This window comes from Acanthaster planci, linkage group LG07, assembly GCF_054643075.1.
Source record: "Acanthaster planci isolate LZ-2023a linkage group LG07, COTS_SCS, whole genome shotgun sequence".
NCBI classification, from domain to species: domain Eukaryota; kingdom Metazoa; phylum Echinodermata; class Asteroidea; order Valvatida; family Acanthasteridae; genus Acanthaster; species Acanthaster planci.
The window spans coordinates 11,700,931-11,724,827 of record NC_141783.1 but is presented as its reverse complement, the minus strand read 5'-3'; the positions used below and the strand labels follow the sequence as shown (position 1 = coordinate 11,724,827).

Below are 23,897 nucleotides of genomic sequence, written 5' to 3'. Positions count from 1 at the left end.
CCAACGCAAAGAATTCACGTTTCTGATCTGCTATGCGTGCGCAAACATGCATCAGCCGTTGAAACAAATGACCTATGACCCAATCTTCAACATATTTTGTGTTGCTAGACAGCGGTGTGAAGTGTGCTGCGATTTTATGCCTTGCAGCTCGTGAGAAATGATCAGATCTTTGTGCTTTTTGTGATCGACAACTACCTTGAGAAATGTAAGAACTCATCACACTGAGTTTGTAGATTATGAAGTCAGTTCTTGATCAATGGTGAAAATGTATCTTTTTATACGCTCGACCGTGGCTGTGATCACAGTGTCAATGGACAAGGTCTTGTCTTCCTACCTCCATGCTTTGACTGTGGGACCTGGGGGATTGTGAACTTGGGGACCCTGTTTCTGTAACAGACGGGAGACGTACATTCCTCTAGGTAGATGACTGTGACATCATGCTCAATAACTGTATGGCTGATGTTGTAAAAAGAGGGCAGGGTTTTGAGGGAAATTATAAGGGAAAACTGTGGGTGGTGGTGGAGTCAAATTTGCATGGCTGGTTTATCAGTAGGAAAGTCACAATTTCTCATAATTTAAATTTCCAAAAAACAGGGTCAGGGCAGTTAAGACAGCATTGCCTTTGGGTAATGGGGGGAATGAACAGTTTTGCACAACTTAAAATGACAAAACTTGGCATGCTTGGGGGTCTCCAAATTCACAATCCCCCTGTGGGTTATGTCGCATGTGCTGAGCCTGACTGTGCCAAGTCTACCTGCCTACATACATGTTTACATGCGTGGCACTGACATGCATGACATATAGGCCTCGTGGCCCTAGATGCTGAGTCAGTGAACATGGTGGACTAGGCCCTAGGCCTGTTTAGCACAACCTTTGACAGTGTGCAAATTAGAACTTTGCGCAACTTACACAATTTTACATACACAATTTTTATGTAATTGGGCATATTTTAAATCTGTGCAGACTATCACCAGAATTGTGGAGTGTGGGGTTCAGCATCTGCTGCATTCCCACGTGAGCATTGCAGACGCTGAACCCCACACTTTTGGGGGTATGCGCAGACAGCATTGAGCGCAGTCTTTGAAAGTGCGCAATTTTGTGCACCAGTCAAACTGGAAACTGTTGCCTTGAGTAAACATGGTAAAGGCTAGAATTCAAGTACAGTGTTTTATTTGGCCATTTCAGCATTCGTATTTTCCTTGATTGTTATTTGTTTCATCTTGGAACCTACTTTTATTGCAGATTTTTTTAAAGTAATAGCTCTAAGGATTTTTTGAGAGGGAATTTAAGTCTACGCTTGAGCTCCCTCCACTCACTGGCTCTACAATTCCTTGTTCAAATGATGTCATACTTCAGTACTCTGTAGGAATCCTTGGACTACTCTAACTAGGGCAGGAAGTAATAAACTAATTCATTTCATGTCAGAATGTATGCAGCTAGCGTGTACCTGTGTCCCATAAGTACTTGTATGTGCCATGTTTTTTATGCAGCGCGAACCATGTGCGGAACTGGACCGGACAATTGACCCGATGCTTAAATTGAATTTGTACAAAGCATCTAATTGATGCCAGTCTGTTACATACGACTGTTGCCTGTAATTTATGTACCACATAATTATTTCACTGTGTGCAATTTCACTGTCATCTCTGTGGTTGGGCAAAATTTAAAAATTACACACAGGCAAATTTTAAATTTGCGCACCTTCAAAGATGGTGCTCAACTGGCCCACTGTGACTTTCAGCGCATTCTTGAGTCTTGTGCATATTTATGGTGTTCCCCCCTGACTTGATCATCCTACAAATGGATTTCATTCAAAGGTAAATCAACTCAGCACTGCTCATGATGGAGAACACTAAATTTGGAAAGAGTCGAAATTGCGCTGAACACATATTCATGCTGATCATGACGAGGGAGTTGGGAGAACCAGTCATTCCTCAGGAACAATACATTGAATCGATTTACAATGATCTTTTCAATATCCCCAGTGCTTGTGAATTCTTTGTCTAACAGGGCTCCCTTCTCTGTTTAGTACTGTTTGTAGGTGCCACGATGACGGTTTACTTTGACCACCGTGTGCAAACTCCCACTGTGGGGGCTAATGTTGACATTGCTTGGCATCCTACCCACCCGTATTTGGCTGTAGCCACCAGGGGTGAAACAGGGGGTGGTTACGTTCAGCTTTACAATGAAGAGGTATGAAAACACCGGTGTCGCTCCTTTTTTGCATTCTCTTATTTTGTTAGCAGCTTTGGTAACGAGTTGTGGTGGGGTCTGCACAAGGTAATTCAAGCCATTTAGTCTCTAGTCAAGTCATGAAATGAATAGAGTTTACTTTTTAAGCTGTGATTTGATGTGGAATTGGCTTGACTTCTAGCCTGCCTTGTATGTCATAAGTTGTTATTACAGAGCATCATTCACACTACATGTATATTTGAATTCACTAGCAGCAGATATGGGTAGGTTTTTCTGGAAGTTGTCAGCTGAATTTAGGAATATGGCAGATTGACGCTGCGCCAATTTTGCCTCCAGTACCTCTGCACACTTTGGTTCTGTGCACTCCAGATGTGTTGCTTTCACAACCATTTCAAATATTGACTGATGCTGGTTAGGTCCAGTTTCTCCTCTTCCTCTGTGCCTTTAAGCCTTTTTTAAAGATGAAGACACTTTGTATATATATTTATTATTTACATTTTTGCAAGTGGAACACTGTCTAATGTCAGCAGGCAAGTCATATTTGGGACAGCCTCTCGCTAAACTGCGCCTGTCAGCAAAGTGACCTCTTAGTGTTTCTGCTGTCCTCAGGGAGAGCCCATAGAGAACTCCAATGTCCAGCGGTCATGCTCACCATCGGCCCTGTCCTGGAACCCCAGCAAGCCCTCTGTGGCTGTGGGCTGGGAGAATGGGGAGGTCCACGTGTGGAGTGAGCAGCATCGTGAGCTGTACGAAGCGCCCAAGGTGCACAAGGGAGAGGTCTGCCTAATCGCCTGGAATGATGCCGGGAGCCGTGCATTAACAGCAGACAGGGTAAGGATCAAGGTTTCCTCCACAGGGTATTTTTCTAATGCCTAATTTGCCTGTTCTGTGCATTGATATACTGCAGTTTAAAGCCAGAGGCTTTGTGTCTCATGTGAACCATGTGATCTCATGTGATCTCATGTGAACCTGTCAGAAAGGGACGTTCAAAGATTTAAACTGTGGCACAAAGTCCCTCAAGAGGGATGATTTGGTAGAATTACATGCAAGCAGAATTCAATGATTGTAATCACTGGATTAGGATTTGAGTCACCCTTTTACAAATGTTTGTTGCATGCAAGCTGTTTCAGTTGAAGAGGTGGAACCAAAAACCAATATAAATATTTGTAGGATGTCCCACAGAATCATGCAGGCGGCAACTGGAAATTAAATCCACATGTTGGAGTGAGTTGGATTTGAAGCTGGGTCACAGGGGTGGAAGGCGAGGAAAGTTACCCTGTGCCAACCTGAGCTCCGCTGCTTGAAGTGTTAACAAAGGAAGGTTGTAATTCTTCCGACCTTCAGGCAGGAATACTGAGTCTTACAGGTTGCCAACAAAGACATTTCTGGGCATTGCTTTCCCTGCTACAGATGGGGTTAGTGGTCATGTGGAAATGTGACGGGCGAGGGCGCTTTGGTTCGACACCTCTCTGCAAGGAAGAGTTGAATCAGGTCACAACTCAGTGTGTGTTCCAGCCAGGCATCGACACCGACATTGCTGCGTAAGTCAGGAAAAAATGTTTTCAGGGGACCTCTCTGTGCACGCTCTAATTATATGTAACTACTATAGGAAAGCACTGAAGAAAATTGTCCTGCTCAGGGACATGACCACTTTGTGTTCGTTGGGTTCATTGAAGTTCAGAAGACAGTCAAATTATGTATTTGTATTCTTATATGACTAGGGTTTAAGTAAAAATGTGTGACTGCTGCATATATGCACAACTAGCAGTTTGTGTGATCTTTTGTTGGACCGTTTGTCGCTTCGTGCAGTGAGACCTCGGCCCTCGCCCGAGCTGCTGTCAGTGGGGACCAGAGGGCGCTAGACATGTTCACCTGGGACAAGAATTCCCTCAAGCTCCCTGGATCAAATAATGATGGTCTGACCTGCTATGTTGGTGGCACAGAAGGTAAATTTGCAACTGAAATCCCATTTCTAACAGGTTGCTTTTATTGAGGGATGGGCAGCATGTGTGATAGGCAGGTTGAAAATGTGCCAGACAGGAAAACTATCGCAAACAGCTCCTAAATTGTGATCAGCAATTGTTTATCACAGCCTTTAATCAGTGAAAAGCAGCATTTACAACCTAAGCACAAGATAGCTGTGTGTTCGTGAAGCTCCCCTAAAATGGCAAAAGCTTTATGCTGGCTTTTGTACAGAGTAACTGCCTTGAGAGTTTTTCTGAATAGGAGCTAGTACAGTAATGGATGGGGGAGCCTTCCTCACTGTCTGATGTCTTATGTCCAGACTGGGCATCTGACCGAATCTTTGCTTTGTTACATTCAGGCACTGCAGTCCCTCTGTCTGAACTCGCATTTTGTTCTGTGTGCATTCCGACTTCATTGGCAAATAGTGCAAAGCGGAATTGTGTTTGGAGTTCTAACTCTAAGTGGCTGAAGGCTGACACCAGTTTGTGTTCCTTGTTTTCCCAGGTAAAGGCTACCACATTGACGATAAAGGAACCTGCAGCCAGGTCCTAACTGCAGATGGACCCATCAAGAAGATGCTATTCAACAGGCATCGGAACATCCTGGTGGTGGTGACCCAGTCTCTCATGCTGGCCCAGTACAGTCTGTCGTCTGATGGCAAGACAACAGAAACTATGAAGGTAGTCGTTCTTGAATCTAAGTGTCATCTGATGTGATGGCTAGTCACAATTTACACGTTAAAGAACAACATTTAGGTAAAGGGTGAAGCATAAAATTGCCTTTGTACCCTAACCCATTTACAGACATACATATTATAGCATAGGACAATACAAGACATGAACATGTTTTTGGCAATGACACAAATGACAAACACTGACAGGCAGGAGATAATACAACGCATCAAAATCCAATTCTAGTCGGTACAGATGATGTATTCAGAAAGTATTAGATTTTTCAACTTTAGAGCAAGTGTTAATAAAGTGGGCGCTGCTTTTATGGTTTCATTTAGGCTATTCCGGTATTGGACATCGCATTGTACAAGACTATTTTTGTGTAATGAAGTTCTGTGGATATCAACATATAATTTCTTTTGAGAGGTACTTCTGGTATACCAGCAATTGTCAGCAACAAACACCAACATTGTGCAGCTAGTGGACTTTCACGGCTATCTCCCAACCTAGGACAAAAGGAGAAGCATATTAACAGGCACCTAAGAGCCAGTTCATACTTCAGATTAATGTGAGAGTGAAAGTGTGACATCGCAAAATGTTTGCAAGGAAGTTTGCTCGTGTTGAAATCTGTTCAGCTTTGCGAATTGGCATCCTAGATATTTAATTTGACGTCACAAAATCACATTCATGCTTGCTTTCATGCTAAATGTGAACCCGCCTTAACACCCAGTTTCACCCAGTTTGCATGCTAAGACCCACAATTGTTAGTTGATAGACAGGAAACAGCCCTGAATATAACTGCCAACTCACTTCTTACCTTCAGGTGAAGCTTAGTGGGAAAGTGACTGAGACAGATTGTGATATGGTGTGGGCTGGCAAAGGCCTACTGGCAACGGCTAGCGGAGAATGTGTCATCAGGTAAGCCTTCAACGTGACAGTAAAACAGTATTCTTAACCCAGGTTCGCTTTCACGGAGTGGTAATTTACATGAATTTGCTTTGCCCCGGAAATATTTGCTAGCCAACGTCATGGCACGTGTACTACTTGTGTGTTGTTCTAAGGGGGGATTTTTGCATAAATTAGTTCTACAATATTTCCTGCTTAAAGAACTCAAAGTAAGTTGGTTCATTTGTTGCTTTCTGAACATTAAACACTATTATTTGGTTCAAACAATAAAGGCCCTAAATTTTTTGGTCGTGTCTGTGAAGACAAAGATAAAAAAGCAAACTGGTCTTGAGGCAAAGATTTAAAAAATGGCTCAATACCTTTACTTTTATTCAAGATAAAAAATTCCTTCAAAATGACGCATGGCTTAAAGATGTATAGTTTTATGTATTTGGCAACTTTTAAAAATGTGGCTTTCATTTTAAACAGAATGTGGGACTTGGACAAAGATGACAATTACATCTTGGGTCTTGACGCTCAGCAGGGCTTTGAGACGGGAGAATGCATAAACTGTGTTGCCTACTCCTCAAAGAAAGGTAAGAAGGAAGTGTTTTGGCACTTAATAAATTGCTAGGTAGCTGGGCTTGAATAGAAGCAACTGATTTCTAACTATTTCAAGGGCCACTTTTTCAAGTGTGGAGGAAGACAGAAATTTTGGACAAAAATTTAGAGATTTGATACTCAGTGATTGGTTTATTTATCAATTTTGGTTCTCTGCCAAATGTGATTGCATACATCCAGGAACTAGTTACAGAATTTCCATAACTCCTTAGGTGTTGTCAAACCTTATGTGAGGCACATGTGGTGTTCATTCTTGTCGGCACTGGAAGTGGACGCCGGTGTGTGTGTGCTTTATGACAGAAATTGCATAGTAGCCTCCAGGAGTGAAGTACTTTTTAAGTCTTATTTCTTATATTATTTCTTATAACCCTTTATTTCTCTTATTTACAGGAGTGCTGGTTGGCGGGACAGACAAAGGCCGTGTAGCTATGTGGAAATTTGCCCCATCACAAGGCATCATGGCACGCAAACAGGATGGCGAAACAAAATGGAAACTACAGGTACTAAACGCTCCCCAAAATCGGTCCTTTTTTTAAATTTACCTAATGAACGTTGTCTTTATTTTAATAATGAAAGTTTTTGGGTGTTTCTTATGTTCTTTGTTGACTTGGGAATGTCTTCAAATTCTAATTTCATCAAGAAATACTGCCTATGGAAATCTAACATCTCTGATTTGAAGCACTGTGTAATAAATTCTGAAATAAACCTTGTGAGCTATCGTCAGACATGGACTTGATACCAAGTTATGAATACTGCGTGAAAGTGTGCACTGTAATAGTATGTGATAAGACTGGCAACCTGATATGTGTTCATGTGATTGATAGGTGTATATAGCTTCTTGACTTGTTTCTGAATTCATCTAATACCTTCATGCAGGCCCCTTCTGTCTTAGAAGGCAACATTCTTCAGGCCAAGTGGGGTACTAGCAGGGACTACCTGGCACTGAACAGCATCGGAACAGTGGTTGTACTGCATGCCCTCCACATGAATGCGCACATCAAAGATCAGGTAACACGCCCGTCTGTCTGAACTCTTCCGTCTAATGATCAGTCAAATTCCTCTTTTTGCTTTCTCGTCCTTTGATGCAGTTGTGAATTTGAAAACCAGTGCACAGAGTGGTATGACATTTGGGAATCTCTTTTTTTATCTGACATTCTGGTTGTGTGTCTTCTGTACACAAACTTATGTCAATTCTGTGCAGACGAAACCTTTAAATTCTGTCCAGGTAGCGGGCCACTGGCAACAAGAATATGAAACTCACTTCAGATTGAGGGCTTTGAAGTACCACTATCAGACCCATACCAATAACCAGGCTGCTTCTGTTGTGCTGTTTCTGAGTTTTTGTAGCTGTTGCACGAAATTCGTGGATCTTAAAGAGTTTTTTCAAACTTTCAGGTTATTGTGAGGCTTTGCAGCCTTTGATAATTTGTAGGGTTGTGTCCTTAGAATCTTGCCACGTCTGTGAGCCCGATTTGCCTTCTTCGTGTTTTGTCCAGGTTGCTGCTGTACAGACAGGACCCAGTACCATGACCCTGGACATCCTAGGCTCTGGGGCACACCATGAGGTCAAGACAGACATACACATCAAAGGCATCTACACAACTAAGGTATCGGTGTAGCCAAGATCGGCAAGCAGTTTGCCACTGTCCTGTGACATTAATTACATGCATATAATGCCAGTCTGATATAAAGATGTCCAATGGAATGGATTGCAGTGGAAACCTGACAATAAACAAGTTGTGGGAGTTGCAAGGCGAGGAAGGAACCACTGAGCCAACTTGACTCCCAACTTATGGGGGCTAGCAGGCTAGGACTTTGAGGCCATTGGGCCATAAGATGGTTGACCCCTGGGATTTTGTCACACCAAGCATGCTTGTCACTTCTTGCTGTTCCCTGTGCAGTTGCATTTAACAGGCGCTCTTGTCAAAATACTGCCAGGGTCTAATAAACCGATTTATGTACAAATTCTGGCTTTCTTCAGGAACACATAGCCATTTGGAATGGTAAGAAGGTAGTCGTCTATGATATCTCATCCACCATCAGGGCAGCTGGTAAGTAGACCACTAGTCTCAGTGCTACCTTTATGTGTCAGGATTGATGCTGGTTGTTGAAGGTAAATGTAACATGTACATGTTTTTATGGACAATTTTATGTAAAAACTAGTCACCATGTTCTTTCCAATGTTGCTTTCCCCTGTGATTGTAACCTTACAGTGACATTATTTTCCGCTTTTCTGGTACTTCAGCATAGCATCAGTATTTTTCCCCCTTTTGAATCGCAGTCCTCTGATTCCAGTTTCACACCAGCGGTATTTTTCCCTTGTTCTTTCTTTGTAGTCTCAAATCTTATGGTATTAATATTTTTCACTGTCTTTGGGTTTTTTCCACCAATTCACACCTTTCAGGTACATTTTCCACTGAGTCAAACCTTGTGTGCCTGTATGAGCAGAATGCATACACCACCGAGCCAGGCAAGATACAAGTCAGAACATTCCAGGTAGGCTGGTCTGAGATCTCTTCAGCTGCTTATAAATACGTGCTCTAAGCTCATATGTGACCCGCTCTTCAAAAAAGGGTATTAAGTTACACCATGCCAAAACACGTAATGGCCTGTTCTATTTGAAGAGGGCAAGATTTCTTCAAAAATTGGGTTTTGCATTTGTTTCCTTTAATAGCTTCTATAATATATACTGATGAATAAGATGAAAAATTGATCATTCAGTAAGAAATCCTGTATAGCATTGTGTTTCCAAGTGCTACACTTTATTAGCTTTTTCTTGAAATGTGCTTTTATTGAAAACGAAAAGGTGGATATACAAATCTCTATATACATGTACCTGGAACGCAGCGCACTACAGGGGGTCATTCATATATCAATTTGATCAAATTGTAGCTTGTGATGTACACAATCTAGCCGTATCAAAAACTCATAACCTGAATCTGGCGAATTATTACCCATTTTTCTAGAGCTGGTCACATATATGCCTTTTTAGGTGACAAATGGAGGGCGGAACAGTCGAACTCCATTAGTGCCTGCCAAAAAATTCAAACTTGTTCAGTCTTCTTGAAGCAATATTTAAATAATAAATCTAACAGCCCCCTAAACCAAGAACATATTCGAAATTTAATTTGTAATTTTTTTACTGTAATTATTTCTAAATGGCAGTAAGTTGAAATAGATCTGCATTCAAAATCAGTGAAATCACAGCCTGGGATGACTGGTAAAGCTGCAGATTTAATGAATTGTCATTAATTAAACCTGTGCTATTTCCCCTGTCTTTTCTGCCAACTGCCACCATTTATTCATTTCACCACCTTGCATGATACCAATACACTATCAACTTGATCAAAACAAGCTGTTAACTGGAACCCATGTTGGTCAATGTGTGTATTCAGGGCACAGTGAAGCAGCTGATCCCTCTGAATGAGACAGAGGGGGAACCAGCTACCATGGATATCACTGGTCACTTCTTAGTGGTCACAACCACCACTGGCTTCGTCAAGGTCTTTGACGTGTCCAGAAGGTTAGTATGTCACATTCCAGATCACAGTTAATGCAGCTCTGACACCATTAATGGGAACTTGGCTCTTCAAAATTCCAAATAATTTATATTTTATAACTGAACAAATCTATCTATGAAACGTTTAGGTTGCTGAAGTCTTCTTAAAATGACACAAACATTTCCTTTGTTTCAGCAAGTTTTACCTAATGTGTTTTCCCTTTTTTCACTTTCAGAGAAGCAAAGCCTCACTGTAGCCCCATCAACTTGAGCGAGTCCGTAACCGGACTTGGCACCATTACCATGGGGAAAATCAACAGCAATGGCACCAAGGTGTGCGTGACAGCCAACAAGGTCAGTACTTGCTGTGCAATTACCGCTGAGAATAGTTTGAATTCAAGCACAGACAACTGTAAAATACCCTAAAATGAACGAACTGACGTGGTCTCATGTCTCTGGTGGGCTAAGCCACATTTTTATTTCCTCATGTTGTGAACAAAATCTCAACTTGTAATGCCGATTTTCCACTTTGAAAACTTCCTGTAAGATGCAAGAAAAAATTGGATCCCCAGTTGGTCCCGCCTTCTTGCATTCATGTAAAAAATGGATCCCATCATTTTATGTGCACAAAATTCTAAAACATGACAACTTTTTCACTTAGTTACATCTCCCAATTACAACCTATTACACTTTTTTTGTTTTGGTACACTGAAAAATTCTGCCTCTTACCTGTACAGCGACAGGGTTCATTATGCTTGTCTTTCAGTCCAACGGAACACCCAACAGCAAGCTGTACGTATGGGATTGTGACCTGGGTACTGTGACCATGTTTGACCTGGCTACTGGCCGGGGCGATCAGGAAGACTACAGCAGTCAAGATGATGAAATAAGCGATGCTGAAAGGTCAGCTTAACACTCAGATTCCAGTGACAACTGTGGACCTTTAACAGTGACAGCCTTGGCTTATGCAAAGTCAATGGTTTTGTCATAGCTTAGGTTTTGATATACAATCTTTAAACTGAGTTTGGTTGAAACTCATTTGCCGTCGCTAATTTTGATTAATTTAATTACCATTTTTAATCCCAAATTTAATCTTAAGCTGAAACATGTGATATTGTACAACAGCCAAATTAATGCTGAATTAGTCATTTTGACATTGTCATGTACATAAGGCTGTCACGTTTGCCTTAATCCTGAATTCAAAGTCCCAGAAAAATTATATCTGTACGGAGGGAGGCCATGAAATTTGACTCAATCTGTGGATTAATTCTAATGAAGTTGTCATCTGTACTTTGCTGGTAGGTCCATCGTGGCAAGTTTATATTAAATGCCTGTGTTTTGTTGCTGCAGGGGTCGTGCAGAAGCTGCCCACGACATTGCGGGCCGCTACCCACTCGCCATCCACTGGGATCCCAGTGAGCCCAAGCTGCTTGTCTGTGAGGCCAAGCTGTCTGAGTCAAACGACAAACCTGTCACAAAGAAATCTTCACTCCTAATGACAATGAATGACTCCCCGGTAAGTTGGACACAGGACCAGGGCTAAAAACAGTAACTTTTCTGACTGGCATTTTATCTGAAAATATTTGTGGCCCCCGTGAATGCAACATGTACTTTTTCTGCTTGTGCAGTTGGTTCAGTGCAGTTCGCCACTATGTTTGTTCCTCAGAAGTGGATTGAATACCAAAATGGTAATTTCTCAAAGTTAAGAATTCATTTCAACTTTTTGACATTTCACTTTTCATGTATTTTGATGTCCAAACGGTAAGTTGGCAATTGTTGATCTCTTAAGTTTCTGTGAATGCTGATGAATGCTAAACAAGTTTGCATGTACATGTATTTTCCTTCACAGCCTGATGTAATGATTATATCACTGTTTAGCACCCTGGAGCATGGCATTGTTTTACAAGATGGCTTTGGTTTGGCATCGGCCTATAGCCACCTGCTTGGATTAAAAGTGCCATACTACTTCTTCATTAGGAAGGTGAGGAACTAGACTACATAGTGGGGTAGTTCAAAGTTGGGTAGACCGCACCTGATATGGGCATTGTTATCTTTGGCTACGGCTATCCACTGCAGTGTGTTAGTGGCAGAAATGGAAGCCTCAGCCATGAAGAACATGACTTGGACGTGGCTTCAGCTATGAAAACTTGCCCATCAGTACCAGCCAGTTTTTGTCTATTTTCACACACTTCTACCAACAAACATAAAAAAAATTAATTGTCCCAAAAATCAAACAGAGCCCAATTTTTAAGGATTGGACCTTGGCCCTCCATTTGCCTTCTGGTTTTTCTTCACACAGAACCAATAATGTCACTCAAACTAGTTAATGTACAAAAATATCAGATGCATCACAGGATCTGAGCAACTTTGAGGAAGCATAATGAATATATTTTTCAATAACTGGCACATGATTATTAGCTTTGTTCACCAGTGCACACCGTACTGCATTGGATGGTTTTAATATGCAATCTGACAAAGATTTTAGTCTATTGCATCTGCCATGTTATCTCATTGCCTTTAATGCTCAAACTTGCCTTACTTCAACAGGCTGGGGAGAAAACCACTGGCATCTCCACTGTGTCACCAGGCTCCTTGGTGGCCAAGCAGGTCATGAGAGACTTTGTCGGCCTGGAGGAAGGAGACAAGAATGCCCAGGAGGCCATGATGAACTTCAGCTACTTCCTGACCATCGGGAACATGGATGAGGCCTTCAAGGCCATCAAGCTCATCAAGAGGTGGGTTCCGGTCACGGCTGTCGGCTTTTTGTCCAGTCATGAACTTGAAGCTGAAGGTTTTACCAAGAGTTGGCAAGCAATATTACAGAGGTGGGATGACTGTTAGAAGAAATGTGATGGAAAAAGTGGGGTTGTAATGGTTGTTTTGTCAAGAAGTAGTATATGTCTTTGGTATGTGAACCCAGGCTATATGGCATTTGAGGTTTTATGGCATCTGACAGCTTCCCCCGCAAGTGGCTTTATGCTGAAAAAGAAACACAGAAGACAGACGACCCAGTTGCCTCTGAAAAGCACACAGACATTTGCTCTGTTTTGTTTATTGAAAATTGGTCCCCCTTTTTGCAATCCTTGTCTGCATGATCCGACATTAACGCAAAATAGCCTGCTATAACAGCTTTTGCATGAAGACCTCACAACACTATATACTGTCATTGCACAGTATCAATGTTCTAGCTAGGACCATTTTAGTGCCTGGTAAATTTTTGGATTGCGAAGCGTAGTGAGCGTAGTTCTCAATGCTTTCTGATGCTTGAAATACGATCGAATTGGTACATTTAATGATTTTCAGTAATATTTCAGTTCATTTTTTGAAAATCCGCGCTGGGCGGCACAGCCAATCGAACCCTGAGTGCCGGGCGGAAATTTGCAGTACCAGGTGGTGCCGCCCGGCGCCCCCCACTGTGCCTAGAACCCTGCACAGTATCCATGTATCAACAGCCGTGTAGCAAATGCTGCCTCGTCAGACCTATCCGCCCCCAGTTGAAGTGCACCCCCAAGCGGCAAAAGAAAGATAGATGGTAGTAAGTTTTCCAAGCAGGTTCTGGCATGCGTTCTGTGTGTACGCAAAGACCATTCATTAAGGAATGAATTCGTTACGCGTACTCAGCGTGCTCTGCATCAAACGCGCCACTGATCTCCATTATAAACACACACCTATGCGGTGAGGTCAAAAACCCACACCCTCTTTTGTTCTGCTCGGAGCAGCGTTTCGTACTCCACAAGAAATGAATGAAACAACTTTGAAAATGTTCTCTTTTGTAGCGAGACGGTGTGGGAGAACATGGCCAAGATGTGCGTGAAGACCAGGCGGCTGGACGTAGCCAAGGTGTGCCTGGGTAACATGGGCCATGCCAGGGGAGCGAGGGCGCTACGGCAACTAGAGAACGAACCGGAGCTGGACGCCAAGGTGGCCATGTTGGCTGTACAGCTGGGCCAGCTGGTGAGTGTCAGAACAGGAAAAAAGAAATTGCCCCAAACTGCATAATAGAAAATACATCTCCATTGCCAAAAATCTGTTTCTTGTCTTTGTTGGACTACATACTGCCATCGGCGGCAGTTCACGCCCATAGCGGATAACATTTCAGACTCCATCTGTCACGTGCTTGTTTTTGACTGCAGGAGGATGCTGAAAGATTGTACAAGAACTGCAGCAGACACGATCTTCTCAATGAATTCTACCAGGCCAGTGGGCAGTGGGGAAAGGTGAAGACTGCAAACAAGTGGCATTACCAGAAGTCCTTTGGCTAAGAACCCTTAACTACCCACTGGGGCACTCTGTGTGCAGATCTATGATGTAAATTGCACTGCAGCATATGCCACCACTTTACAGTTATTATCTCTCTGCAAAAATGTCCTCTATTGCTGTGAGGTCAACACGTTAAACCCATCAGAGACCTATTTAGCAACTCTAAAAACGTTTTTGCTGGCTTCGTTATTACAATTGCTTGGAAAATTGTGTGAAAATATGTCAGTGGTATAACAAAGGAAACTTCCATGAATGCTTGCAGTACAGACAAAATTATACTTTGTTCAAAATACTGAGATTTATTGAATTAGGTGCTTGCGACATCGCTGAAGTACCAACGTTGTTCTTAAACAGCCCTCCCACCTGGTCAGTTAAAGGTAGTCTTAGTTTAGGATATCTTCTTGTATCATGAGTGTCTAATACTAATTATAACTGCTTACCAGGCTATGGAGACAGCTGAACTGCAGGATCGAATCCACCTGCGCACTACTTACTACAACTATGCTAAGCACCTTGAGGCAAAAGGTGACATCAATGGAGCCATACCAAAGTAAGGTCCACTGTCTCAGAAACTTCATTCAGTTTTTGGAACCTCAATTGCTTTTCCAGTTTTAATTGTTAGCTACTAGCCATGGGCTCACCGGTTTCCAAACAGCTGTGTGACAAGCCATAGAGAAAAATCTGTCAATTACAACTTGTTAACTGTTCTTGTTTTGTGGTGCACTCTGCACTGACACTCTGAGGCTGTGTCCAAAAGTTATGGCTGTGGCTTTAAGAGATGCATAAGCCTGTGGAAGCCTCTGGCGAGTGAGCAGCTGCCACTTCCCACGGAGCTGTGTCATTCATCCTCATCACAGCCAGGTCATTCTTCACACATGACCTAATGTAAACGCTGGAGTGGAGCTGTCATTAGTTATCATCACAACACTGTAGGGTCCTGGCTCCCTGCTGTATGCTGCATTACAAAGATCCGCCAATTACCAATGAAGCAACCAACCTGCTCAGGCTGGTCCCAAGTAGTCAAGTCCTGTCTGGTCATTGCTGAAAAGAATGTGTTCAGCATCCGTTAGTTGAGCTTTGGTTATTAAACGACATGTGTTCAAATTATGCATGCATAGCGCAGCCCTCTTCAAGGTATACAAGAATTTGTTACAACTACAGTTATTCATCAAACAAGAATTCCTCTTTCCTTTCATGCAGTATCTATTAAATCTCATAGTTTTTACAACTTTCTTCACAGCTACGAGAAATCTGATACACACCGTTTTGAGGTTCCCCGAATGCTCTTTGATGAACCCCAGGCACTGGAAGCCTACATCATGAAGAACAAAGACAAGTATGACCACAGATCTTTTGGACTGCAGGATTTTTTCCACCTGTTCATCAAAATTGTAGCCCTTGAAATAGCCATCATTTACATGGCTCTGAGTTTTATGAAAATACACAGCCGCATGTGCTGTGTGGATGATGTGAAACAGAACAAAACTTTCTTTTTCACTAGGGGAATAAGTATGTGCCTGGCCAGTCTTCAACAAACACTTAAGACAGGTTCAGGAAAACGGATGCTGGTAATGCCTGAACCAAAGGCAAGGGACATTCTCAGCGCCTGTTTATTAAACTGTCATAGGTTTTATGAATAAAACTTGAATCCATTTGATTTCTTGTTGCTAGGTCTTTGCGGAGATGGTGGGCCCAGTACATGGAGAGCACTGGTGAGATGGAGACGGCTCTTCAGTTCTATGAGGCGGGCCAAGACTTTCTATCTCTTGTCCGTGTCTACTGTTACTGTGGCAACCTGGAGAAGGTGTGCACTCAAGAAAGTTCTGAATGTTTTCTAACTCATTTGTTATGGTTGTGTGTTGTGTGTTTTTGGTGAGGTAGCACTTTGGGGGGGTGGGGGAATTCAATCTAGTTTCAAAATATAACATGTCTAGAGGTTGGATAGTTTATTTTTAGCTCCCCAAAGTATGTTGACAAACTAGTTCCCACGGCAAAATGTTTTATTTGTTGTTCCATACCTCAGACGTTAAAATTTCAGACATAAAAAATGCGACAGCTCCAATAACTAGTTTGAACTGTTCTTTGGGAACACTTCAGTACTAGTGCACATTTGATGTGCTTGCGGGTCCTTGTGTGTGCACCCAGTAAGCAGTGAAAATATTAAGTGTCACATGATGATGATTGGACCAGTGAGTGTTTGGTTCTTGATCATGAATATGTATGAGGTATGGTATGCTATATGCCACACACTGTCCCCAAAATTTCTTCTACCACAGTTTCCACAGCCATTTTCTGAAAACTAATGTTAGGAATATTTTCTCTATTTCTGTAATCATGCATAAAACCAAAACTGTTACGAAATGTACCGATATTCCCAATGAACTCTGTGACCCAAATAATTTTTGTCCACCCTATCCCAGGGGTTCTTTGTTACAACTCTGCGGAATGCTTTTCTAAAAAAAAAAACCAACAACAACTGAATGCCAACCTCTATGGAAACTTCCCCGAGCCGGCAAAACTTCCTGAATATTCTTTTTTTGGGTCTTAAATGTAGTCCTTAAAAGTGTGTTTTGCTCCGAACTCTGAATTTTAGCCGCCTTCTAAACTTTTGTTTTTCACCAAGACTGAAATGTAAACAAAGTCTACTGCAGGTCTACAGGAGAACAATAATGGTTGTATTCTGTGAACTTGAAGGATGAGTTTATGATTGATTATATTTTGATATCTTTTCCTGGCTTGGGGTTTCCATGTGAATTCTAATTGGCATCATGTTTTTGTATGTTTTCCCCTCCAGGCTGCTGAGATAGCCAATGACACTGGTGATAAGGCAGCCTGCTACCATCTAGCTAGGCAGTATGAGAATCAGGTATGGCACTGTTTGATGCTCTCTGTACCCTTCAACCATTCTTCTCCTTTGGCGTTCAGCTTTGACATTAATCCTATAGATCCTGTAACTTGAAGGCCATTTCTCAAACTGATTTTTGTTCAAATGAAAAAGATTCATCTGAAAGTGTTTAATCAGAGAAGAGATTGTGTAGTTTACCATGAAATTTGCCAGGGAATTTGGTAACTTGTACAACACTTTTCACCTCAGTGAGGCATTTGAATTTGGCAGGTTTATTTTTAAACTTCAACTTTTTCATAGCTATCTGAGAACATGCCCTTGGAGGTAAATTTTATTGTTGCGCTCCACTGGAAGTGTAGGGAGTCCCGTGGCCCAGTGGTGAGGGTTTTGGACTCGCAAACACTGGGTCAACTACAGCTTTATTGGAAAGGTTGAAGAAGTTGAGTACTCTGAGATTGTTACCGCTTTTTAAACTCACTCTGGAGTGACTGCAGACATGAAAGAAAGGAATGTATTTCAGTGAATGTTTGGTCTCCATCCTGACTGTATTGTCACTCAGAACAACAAAAAGGACAGCTCTGAAAGTATAGACGAGGAAACCAAACTGGTCAGTATGTAACCATCTAAACCACCAAGACCTGTGATCTTTTCTCGGCTTGCAGCTACTCATCTCAGCATTTTTCAGATTTGTGAAGTTTTCTCGCCGTTAATACTACTGCATAATGTTGGTGATGACTTTACAATGTATGTCCTACTGCTTTTCTGTTAGAGCACTTCAGTGGACGTATTCCTCTTATAACCTTTCGAGAAGAGTTACAGAATTCTGCAGAATGTTTTCTTTCTATGTTTTCTTTCTTGGCATTGTTATCTGCAAATTGTTGTTCTTAACTCATGTTTTCACTTTTATTTGACGTCTTAATTGTTCAGTGTCTTGCATGTGTTTGTAAAAGCAATCTTTCAAATTTGCGTATCGTCAGCCTTCATGTGTTATTATTGTTACATTGGAAACTGGTTGTGATGCTTCACAGGCAGCTGTTCTGCAGGAACTTTTAATGCATTCTGTGCAGTGTTTTGTTTCTTGTGTAGTGAGCAATTGTGTGTCAATTAATCTGACAATATGGACCCATTTCCTGTCCGCTGCCTCGTCCATTCACCCATCTACCAACCCAACTTCCGCTCACACCAATGACCCGTCCATCCCACCATCTGACCCATCCCACCAACCTATCCACTCTCCTGTGAGCCCCACTCCAGATTAATAGGCACATGATTGCTGGCTGCATCGTCCAGTCACTCTGCTGAACTGGACTTGACCATTAGTGTTGCAAACATAATACAATCCTTGAATGGTGGTGTTTTAGTTTTCAACTCAGTAATAATGCTCAATTTATTTTGGCTTGATTCTATTATTGGATTGATTCTAAATTATCAGTGCAGACAGGCTTGATTGATGAGTTTTGAGATGTGATTGGCACAAATGTTAACTTTTCTTTTAGGATAACATCAAGGAGGCCATTCACTTCTTTACAAGGGCCCAGGCCTACAGTCAGGCCATTCGTCTGTGCAAGGTGAATTAGCCATCTTACATCTTGTAAAGTTCAACATTTTGAAGACTTCTTCCGTCTCCAATGTGCCGTGAATAAGTGATTACATTTCTTTATAGTTGCCAAAAGCCCGTAAATGGTTTTTGAGCATCTTTATCACAGTATTGTCATTGGTGAAATTTTTAAAAGAGCACTAAGTCACTCCTTGTTGTAACACACTTGAAAAGATATTCTCAGAAAGGCCACATTTTTGTTGCCATAGAGAATAGTCAGACTATGTTGTTAAGCTGATGTTCCATGGACATATTTAAACTTCAAGTGGATTATGAGTTCTACAAGAAATTTGGAAACAATTTTTGTGTATAACTGTTGCCTAGATATCTGCATGCTTCCCAGGGATTGAATTTAAGCAAATACAGTCATTTCATTGAGAGTCGTTCGTCAAGATGTTCACAGAATTTTATCCAAACATTTGGATAGTTGTATGGTTTCTCAAATTACCCACAATGCTCGTAGATTACCCACTTGCCCTGTGGTAGAAAAAAATTCCAGAGGCCAGCACTCGAGTTAAATTTTCATTTTTACCCCTGCTTATCAATTTCGCAGGAGAATAACCTGGAGGATCAGTTGATGAACCTAGCATTGATGAGTTCCAGTGAAGACATGATAGAAGCAGCACGTTACTATGAGACAAACCCCAGCACCATGGACAAGGCTGTCATGCTGTTTCATAAGGTAAAGATATACAGGCCATCACCAGTTGAGATCATCACAAAACCTTACACAGTACCATGCACGAGACCATGCACAGGACTGGACACTAGACTTTACACAAGCCCAGACATAAGACCATGTACAAGACCAGACACATGGCCAGTCACAAGTAACCATGGTAACAGAGCGACAATGACAAGAGAATGTTTTTGTTGCAGTTCATTTGAATTAACTTGCAACTTGAATATAGACTGGAACCTCTGTTGCTCTTGTTGGGTCTTTTGATGATCATAAGAGGTGCTGAGTACAACACTGGCCAACACCTGTCAGAAATTGATGCAATAATCCACAAGATATTTAGCGATTGGTATTACTAGCACAAAGGTCATTAATAGCTTTCTATCTGGACTGGGGCCAAATTTACGGTTTTGTTTAGTTTGATTAGTTGTGCTTAAAATGTATACACTAAAAGCACATAGTGATTGTTGAAGGGATGTGGCAAACTTTTCTCGCCAACTGGCCAAATATGCTCACTGCTGTAGTACAATGTAAGTGATGATTAGCACTTTAGCAGAACCATAAAATGTGGCCATAGCTGGTTTGTGATTGCAAAATTACTCTCCCTGTCAGGTTGGTTGTACCAAATTTACAAGACCACTCTTCCATCCATACTTCCTGAAATTCCCATAGAGTATAAGGCTTTATAGTTACGTAAGACAGTACAACCTGTTGCCTGTGGGAAAGTAAAGAGGCTACTTCATGCTGTGACCAAGGCCAGTTGAAGGGTGACTAACATTCCCGAGTTCTCTTACCCCTCAGGGCGGGCATTTCTCCAAGGCCTTGGAGTTGGCCTTCAAGACCCAGCAGTTTGGCGCCCTCCAGCTTATTGCTGAAGACCTGGATGAGAGAACGGATCCCATTCTCCTGAACCGCTGTGCAGAGTTCTTCAAGGAGCATGGGCAGTACGACAAGGCGGTGGACCTGATGGTGGTTGCCAAGAAGGTAAATGTAGATTTATCAAATCAAGAAAACTTTAGGTTTGCCTAGTTACCGTTTGAATGTTTTGAGGTCTAGAAAAGGCTGTTTTTAGATTATTCTTTTGAGTAAGTCCATGTGGTAAAAACTTTGGAAGGTTTGTGTAGACAGATACAGCTACAGTTGAAAAGCTTCTACAAGGTATTGTTTTGTTTCAGTAGAGTAAGTTCTAGGATGTACTTTTCAGAACTTGCTCATACCTTGTCCTCCTAATTTGTTTGATTATATCACAGTTGGTAACTGGATTGTCTTTGCTAACTACAAACTAAAACGGAAAGGGATTCAAGGCCTAAGTGGCCTTGCCCCCCAGATGACAACATTCCTTCCCTGGCAGATTTGATGGTTTGTCAGTCTAATGCATGGTGTATTAAACATGGAACTATGAAACAGTTGGTCATGGCTTTCAGCCCTAGGTAGCCTGCTGAAGTGAATTCATTCATTTTTTTTCTCTGCTCGTAGTACACCGAGGCCTTAGACCTCTGTCAGTCTCAGAGTGTGCCCATCACCGAACGCCTGGCAGAGAAGATGACCCTGTCCAAGGACAACAAGAACAGTGAGATGCGCCTCAAGCTGCTGGAGAAGGTGGCCGATATCTGCTTCTTGCAGGGATCCTATCACCTTGCCACCAAGAAGTACACCCAGGCTGGCAACAAGGTCAAGGTGTGTGCTTTTCATTGAAGATGTGAGCTTAGCGCTAAAACTAAACAATTTCGAAAATGAACCTGACTTTTCAGTGGTTTATGAAATAGTGCGCTTCGGTTTGTTGGTCTATTCTGGTTAAACCCAGCAAGCACACAGTTTTTAGTTGTGGGACCGTGCAGAGGCACAAGCCAGAATTCCGTGCTTATACTTGAAATGCATTAACCATTACTGCAGCATTTTCGGCTACAGTTAGCAGAAATTCATGGGACCAAGGGCCTGGTCTGCTGAGCAGATTGATAAACTGTCGGGAGACTGTCTTACAGTTGGACAACGGGCAGACAGTAGCTATTCCCTAGTTAAGCTTCCCTAGTTTTCCACGAGAACAGTCGTATCCCACCTCTGCGAATGATGAATCTGAAAACCTTATGAATTGAAATTGACCAGTTGTGCAACTCTTTGTCTTGTCTTAGGCCATGAGAGCACTGTTAAAATCTGGCGACACAGAGAAGATCATCTTCTTTGCTGGCGTGTCCCGCCAGAAGGAGATTTACGTCATGGCGGCCAACTACCTGCAATCCCTGGACTGGAGAAAGGATCCAGAGATCATGAAGAATATCATTGGGTTCTACACCAAGGGTAGAGCCCTGGACTCGCTAGCTGGTTTCTATGATGCCTGTGCTCAGGTTAGTAAACATGCTAACATGTTAAACACACTGCCAAAACTTTCCAGGAATGGAAATGTTTCGTCGTTTAATTTACAAATTAACTTTCTTTGTTTAATTTGATAAATGTTCAACAAAACTTATAGACACTCAGGGCACGAAATTAGACCAAAAAAGTGCTCGGACAAAATGTCACAATACAATCAATTTTGTTCTGCCATTACCATCTTCTGATCTGCCAATGGACAGTGCCATATTATGTAAAAGGTAAAGTTGTAACGTACTGTATCAGGGGTCAAAATTCACATCACCTTTGATTTTGTTCGGACAAACACAATAAGTGCTCGGAAAATGTCCGATGTCGGACTGTAATTTCACGCTCTGGACACTTTTTAGACATTTAGTCAACTCTTCAGTCGTACATGGAGATGCAGGAGCAGTTTGTTGGATGACATGTTGAAAACGTTCTCTGCAATGAAATCTCTGGTTTTTTGGTTGTTTTTGCGTACATTTTTTCATAGACCCAGTTTGTGTATTTTTTTTCTTAATCTTTGATTTGTCAGGTTGAGATTGACGAGTACCAGAACTATGACAAGGCTTTAGGAGCGCTCAGCGAGGCCTACAAATGTTTGAGCAAAGCCAAGATGAAGAATGCCTCTCTCCAAGAGGAGAAACTCGGCGCTCTCAAGAGCCGAATCGGACTCATCAAGAAGTTTGTCACTGCACGCAGGTACAATAGTTGATCAATAAAATACTGATTATGCTTATTATCAGCGGAAGGAACAGATGTTTGAAAGTTGCGAATTAAGAGGCAGATGCATGTGATGCAGGAAATAATTGACAGGAATGGGAACTTTGCTGTGTTTTCCTCTCAAGAGGACTTGTATTCTGATCTTTTTAAAACCTCCCTTCCTTTCGCATTTGCTTTTCTGGTTTTAATCTTTTAATTACAATTTTTTTTAACGTCTCTCCGGCGCAAGTACATCTTGAAATTTTCTGGTTTTGTTTTGCCTCTTCATAAAGGTTCTGACTAGTCTGTTTGGAGTCCATTTCAAGTTGTCCAGTCTAGATTTGTATTATGAGCAATTCAATTAAACAATTTCCTTTGCTGTTTATCACCTGTTACTTTGGACCAGACTTTTTATTGCATTGTGACTTTTGAGTGACTTATTATTGACTTTGACTTGTAATTTGACTCGCTGTTGACTTGATTTGACTTGTTGACAGGTGACATGACTGACTTGTGTATGACTTGTGATTTGAGTTACTGACTTGATTTGACTTGTGAGTTTACTTTTGACATGACATGACTGACTTGTGAATGGCTTGTAATTTGACATGGGATAAACCTAAGAATGACTTACTGACTTGCTGTTGACTTGTGGGTTATACTAATTTGACTTGTGAGTGCCTTGTGATTGATTTAGGATTGCGTTGTTAGTGGCTTGTAATGTGACTTGACAACACATCTGATTATGGCATGTTTTGCCATTAAACAATTAATGCTAATTAGGCAGTAAGGTAGTGTTTCAGTATCCACAGTCTGTAAATTTATGCACATAGAAAACTCCTTTTTGTTTCTCATTTTCTCCCGTCTTGTTTCCTATCTCTCCAGAGTGTATGATGAAGATCCTGATGAGGCCATGAGGCAGTGCCAAATCCTGCTGGAGGAGCCAGATTTGGATAATGCCGTCCGGATTGGAGACGTGTTCGGCATGATGATAGAGCACTATGCTCGACAGGAAAACTTCAAGAAGGTAGAAGTGCTGCTCCTGAACGTCATGACTGTGGCTAGCATTAACACTGACATCAATAGTCAGTGGCCGTTAGCCAGTCATCAGTGGCTTCCATAAAGCTGTGTTTCCATTAGCCACAGCCAATACTTTCAGATGAACTGCAACAAGTCTGGTCCAAGCCAATTTAGCTCATCAGGCCGGTTTCCGTGGCATGAATATTTCTATTCCCTCCTGGATGGGACGCCAATCCATTGCAGGTTGCTTCCCAGCTAATGCTGGTACCCATTTATACTCCTGGGTGGAGAGAGGCAAGCAGGGGTGAAGTGGTTTGCCAAGGGCCACAACATACTGCCAGCAGCTGGACTCGAACCTCCAACCCTATGATTGGAAGCCACAGACCTTAACCACTTGGCCACATGCCCCCTTCAGATGTACAGTACCCATTGTTTAACCCAGTTGAAGGATTGAGAAGATAGAAATTTGTTAACTATTATAATGATGCTCTGATGAATACCACTAGAAAATCAAAAGATGTGCATCCCAGTGAGGATTTAGAAAAATTCAGTAGAGTTCTTTGCAAGATGCTAACGGAGAGGAAGTTTGTTATCTCAATATGACACATGTC

General features: G+C 41.9%; 1 protein-coding gene across 3 annotated transcripts in view; it reads left to right on the top strand.

Annotated features, from left to right (window-relative positions):
• The first annotated feature begins 65 nt into the window (after window positions 1–65).
• ift140 (intraflagellar transport 140) overlaps window positions 66–23,897 on the top strand; it is a 27,884-nt gene continuing 4,052 nt past the window's right edge. For 2 of the 3 annotated variants that reach the window (XR_015425873.1, XM_022239763.2), the window contains exons 1-33: window positions 66–205; window positions 2,030–2,193; window positions 2,803–3,024; window positions 3,604–3,734; window positions 4,003–4,139; window positions 4,663–4,838; window positions 5,653–5,747; window positions 6,204–6,310; window positions 6,726–6,835; window positions 7,212–7,343; window positions 7,832–7,942; window positions 8,317–8,386; window positions 8,740–8,831; window positions 9,731–9,858; window positions 10,071–10,188; window positions 10,601–10,737; window positions 11,185–11,350; window positions 11,684–11,815; window positions 12,382–12,569; window positions 13,611–13,788; window positions 13,968–14,051; window positions 14,538–14,644; window positions 15,335–15,430; window positions 15,766–15,898; window positions 16,889–16,960; window positions 17,499–17,546; window positions 18,436–18,507; window positions 19,090–19,218; window positions 20,017–20,199; window positions 20,692–20,892; window positions 21,345–21,557; window positions 22,100–22,266; window positions 23,152–23,293. Coding sequence is in view for 2 of the 3 variants with exons in the window: in XM_022239763.2 (XP_022095455.2) it covers window positions 2,050–2,193; window positions 2,803–3,024; window positions 3,604–3,734; window positions 4,003–4,139; window positions 4,663–4,838; window positions 5,653–5,747; window positions 6,204–6,310; window positions 6,726–6,835; window positions 7,212–7,343; window positions 7,832–7,942; window positions 8,317–8,386; window positions 8,740–8,831; window positions 9,731–9,858; window positions 10,071–10,188; window positions 10,601–10,737; window positions 11,185–11,350; window positions 11,684–11,815; window positions 12,382–12,569; window positions 13,611–13,788; window positions 13,968–14,051; window positions 14,538–14,644; window positions 15,335–15,430; window positions 15,766–15,898; window positions 16,889–16,960; window positions 17,499–17,546; window positions 18,436–18,507; window positions 19,090–19,218; window positions 20,017–20,199; window positions 20,692–20,892; window positions 21,345–21,557; window positions 22,100–22,266; window positions 23,152–23,293 (4,221 nt within the window). In the remaining variant the exon portion in view is untranslated. The remainder of the gene's footprint in view (window positions 206–2,029; window positions 2,194–2,802; window positions 3,025–3,603; window positions 3,735–4,002; window positions 4,140–4,662; window positions 4,839–5,652; window positions 5,748–6,203; window positions 6,311–6,725; window positions 6,836–7,211; window positions 7,344–7,831; window positions 7,943–8,316; window positions 8,387–8,739; window positions 8,832–9,730; window positions 9,859–10,070; window positions 10,189–10,600; window positions 10,738–11,184; window positions 11,351–11,683; window positions 11,816–12,381; window positions 12,570–13,610; window positions 13,789–13,967; window positions 14,052–14,537; window positions 14,645–15,334; window positions 15,431–15,765; window positions 15,899–16,888; window positions 16,961–17,498; window positions 17,547–18,435; window positions 18,508–19,089; window positions 19,219–20,016; window positions 20,200–20,691; window positions 20,893–21,344; window positions 21,558–22,099; window positions 22,267–23,151; window positions 23,294–23,897) is intronic. The other variant, XM_022239765.2, reaches the window with a different exon arrangement.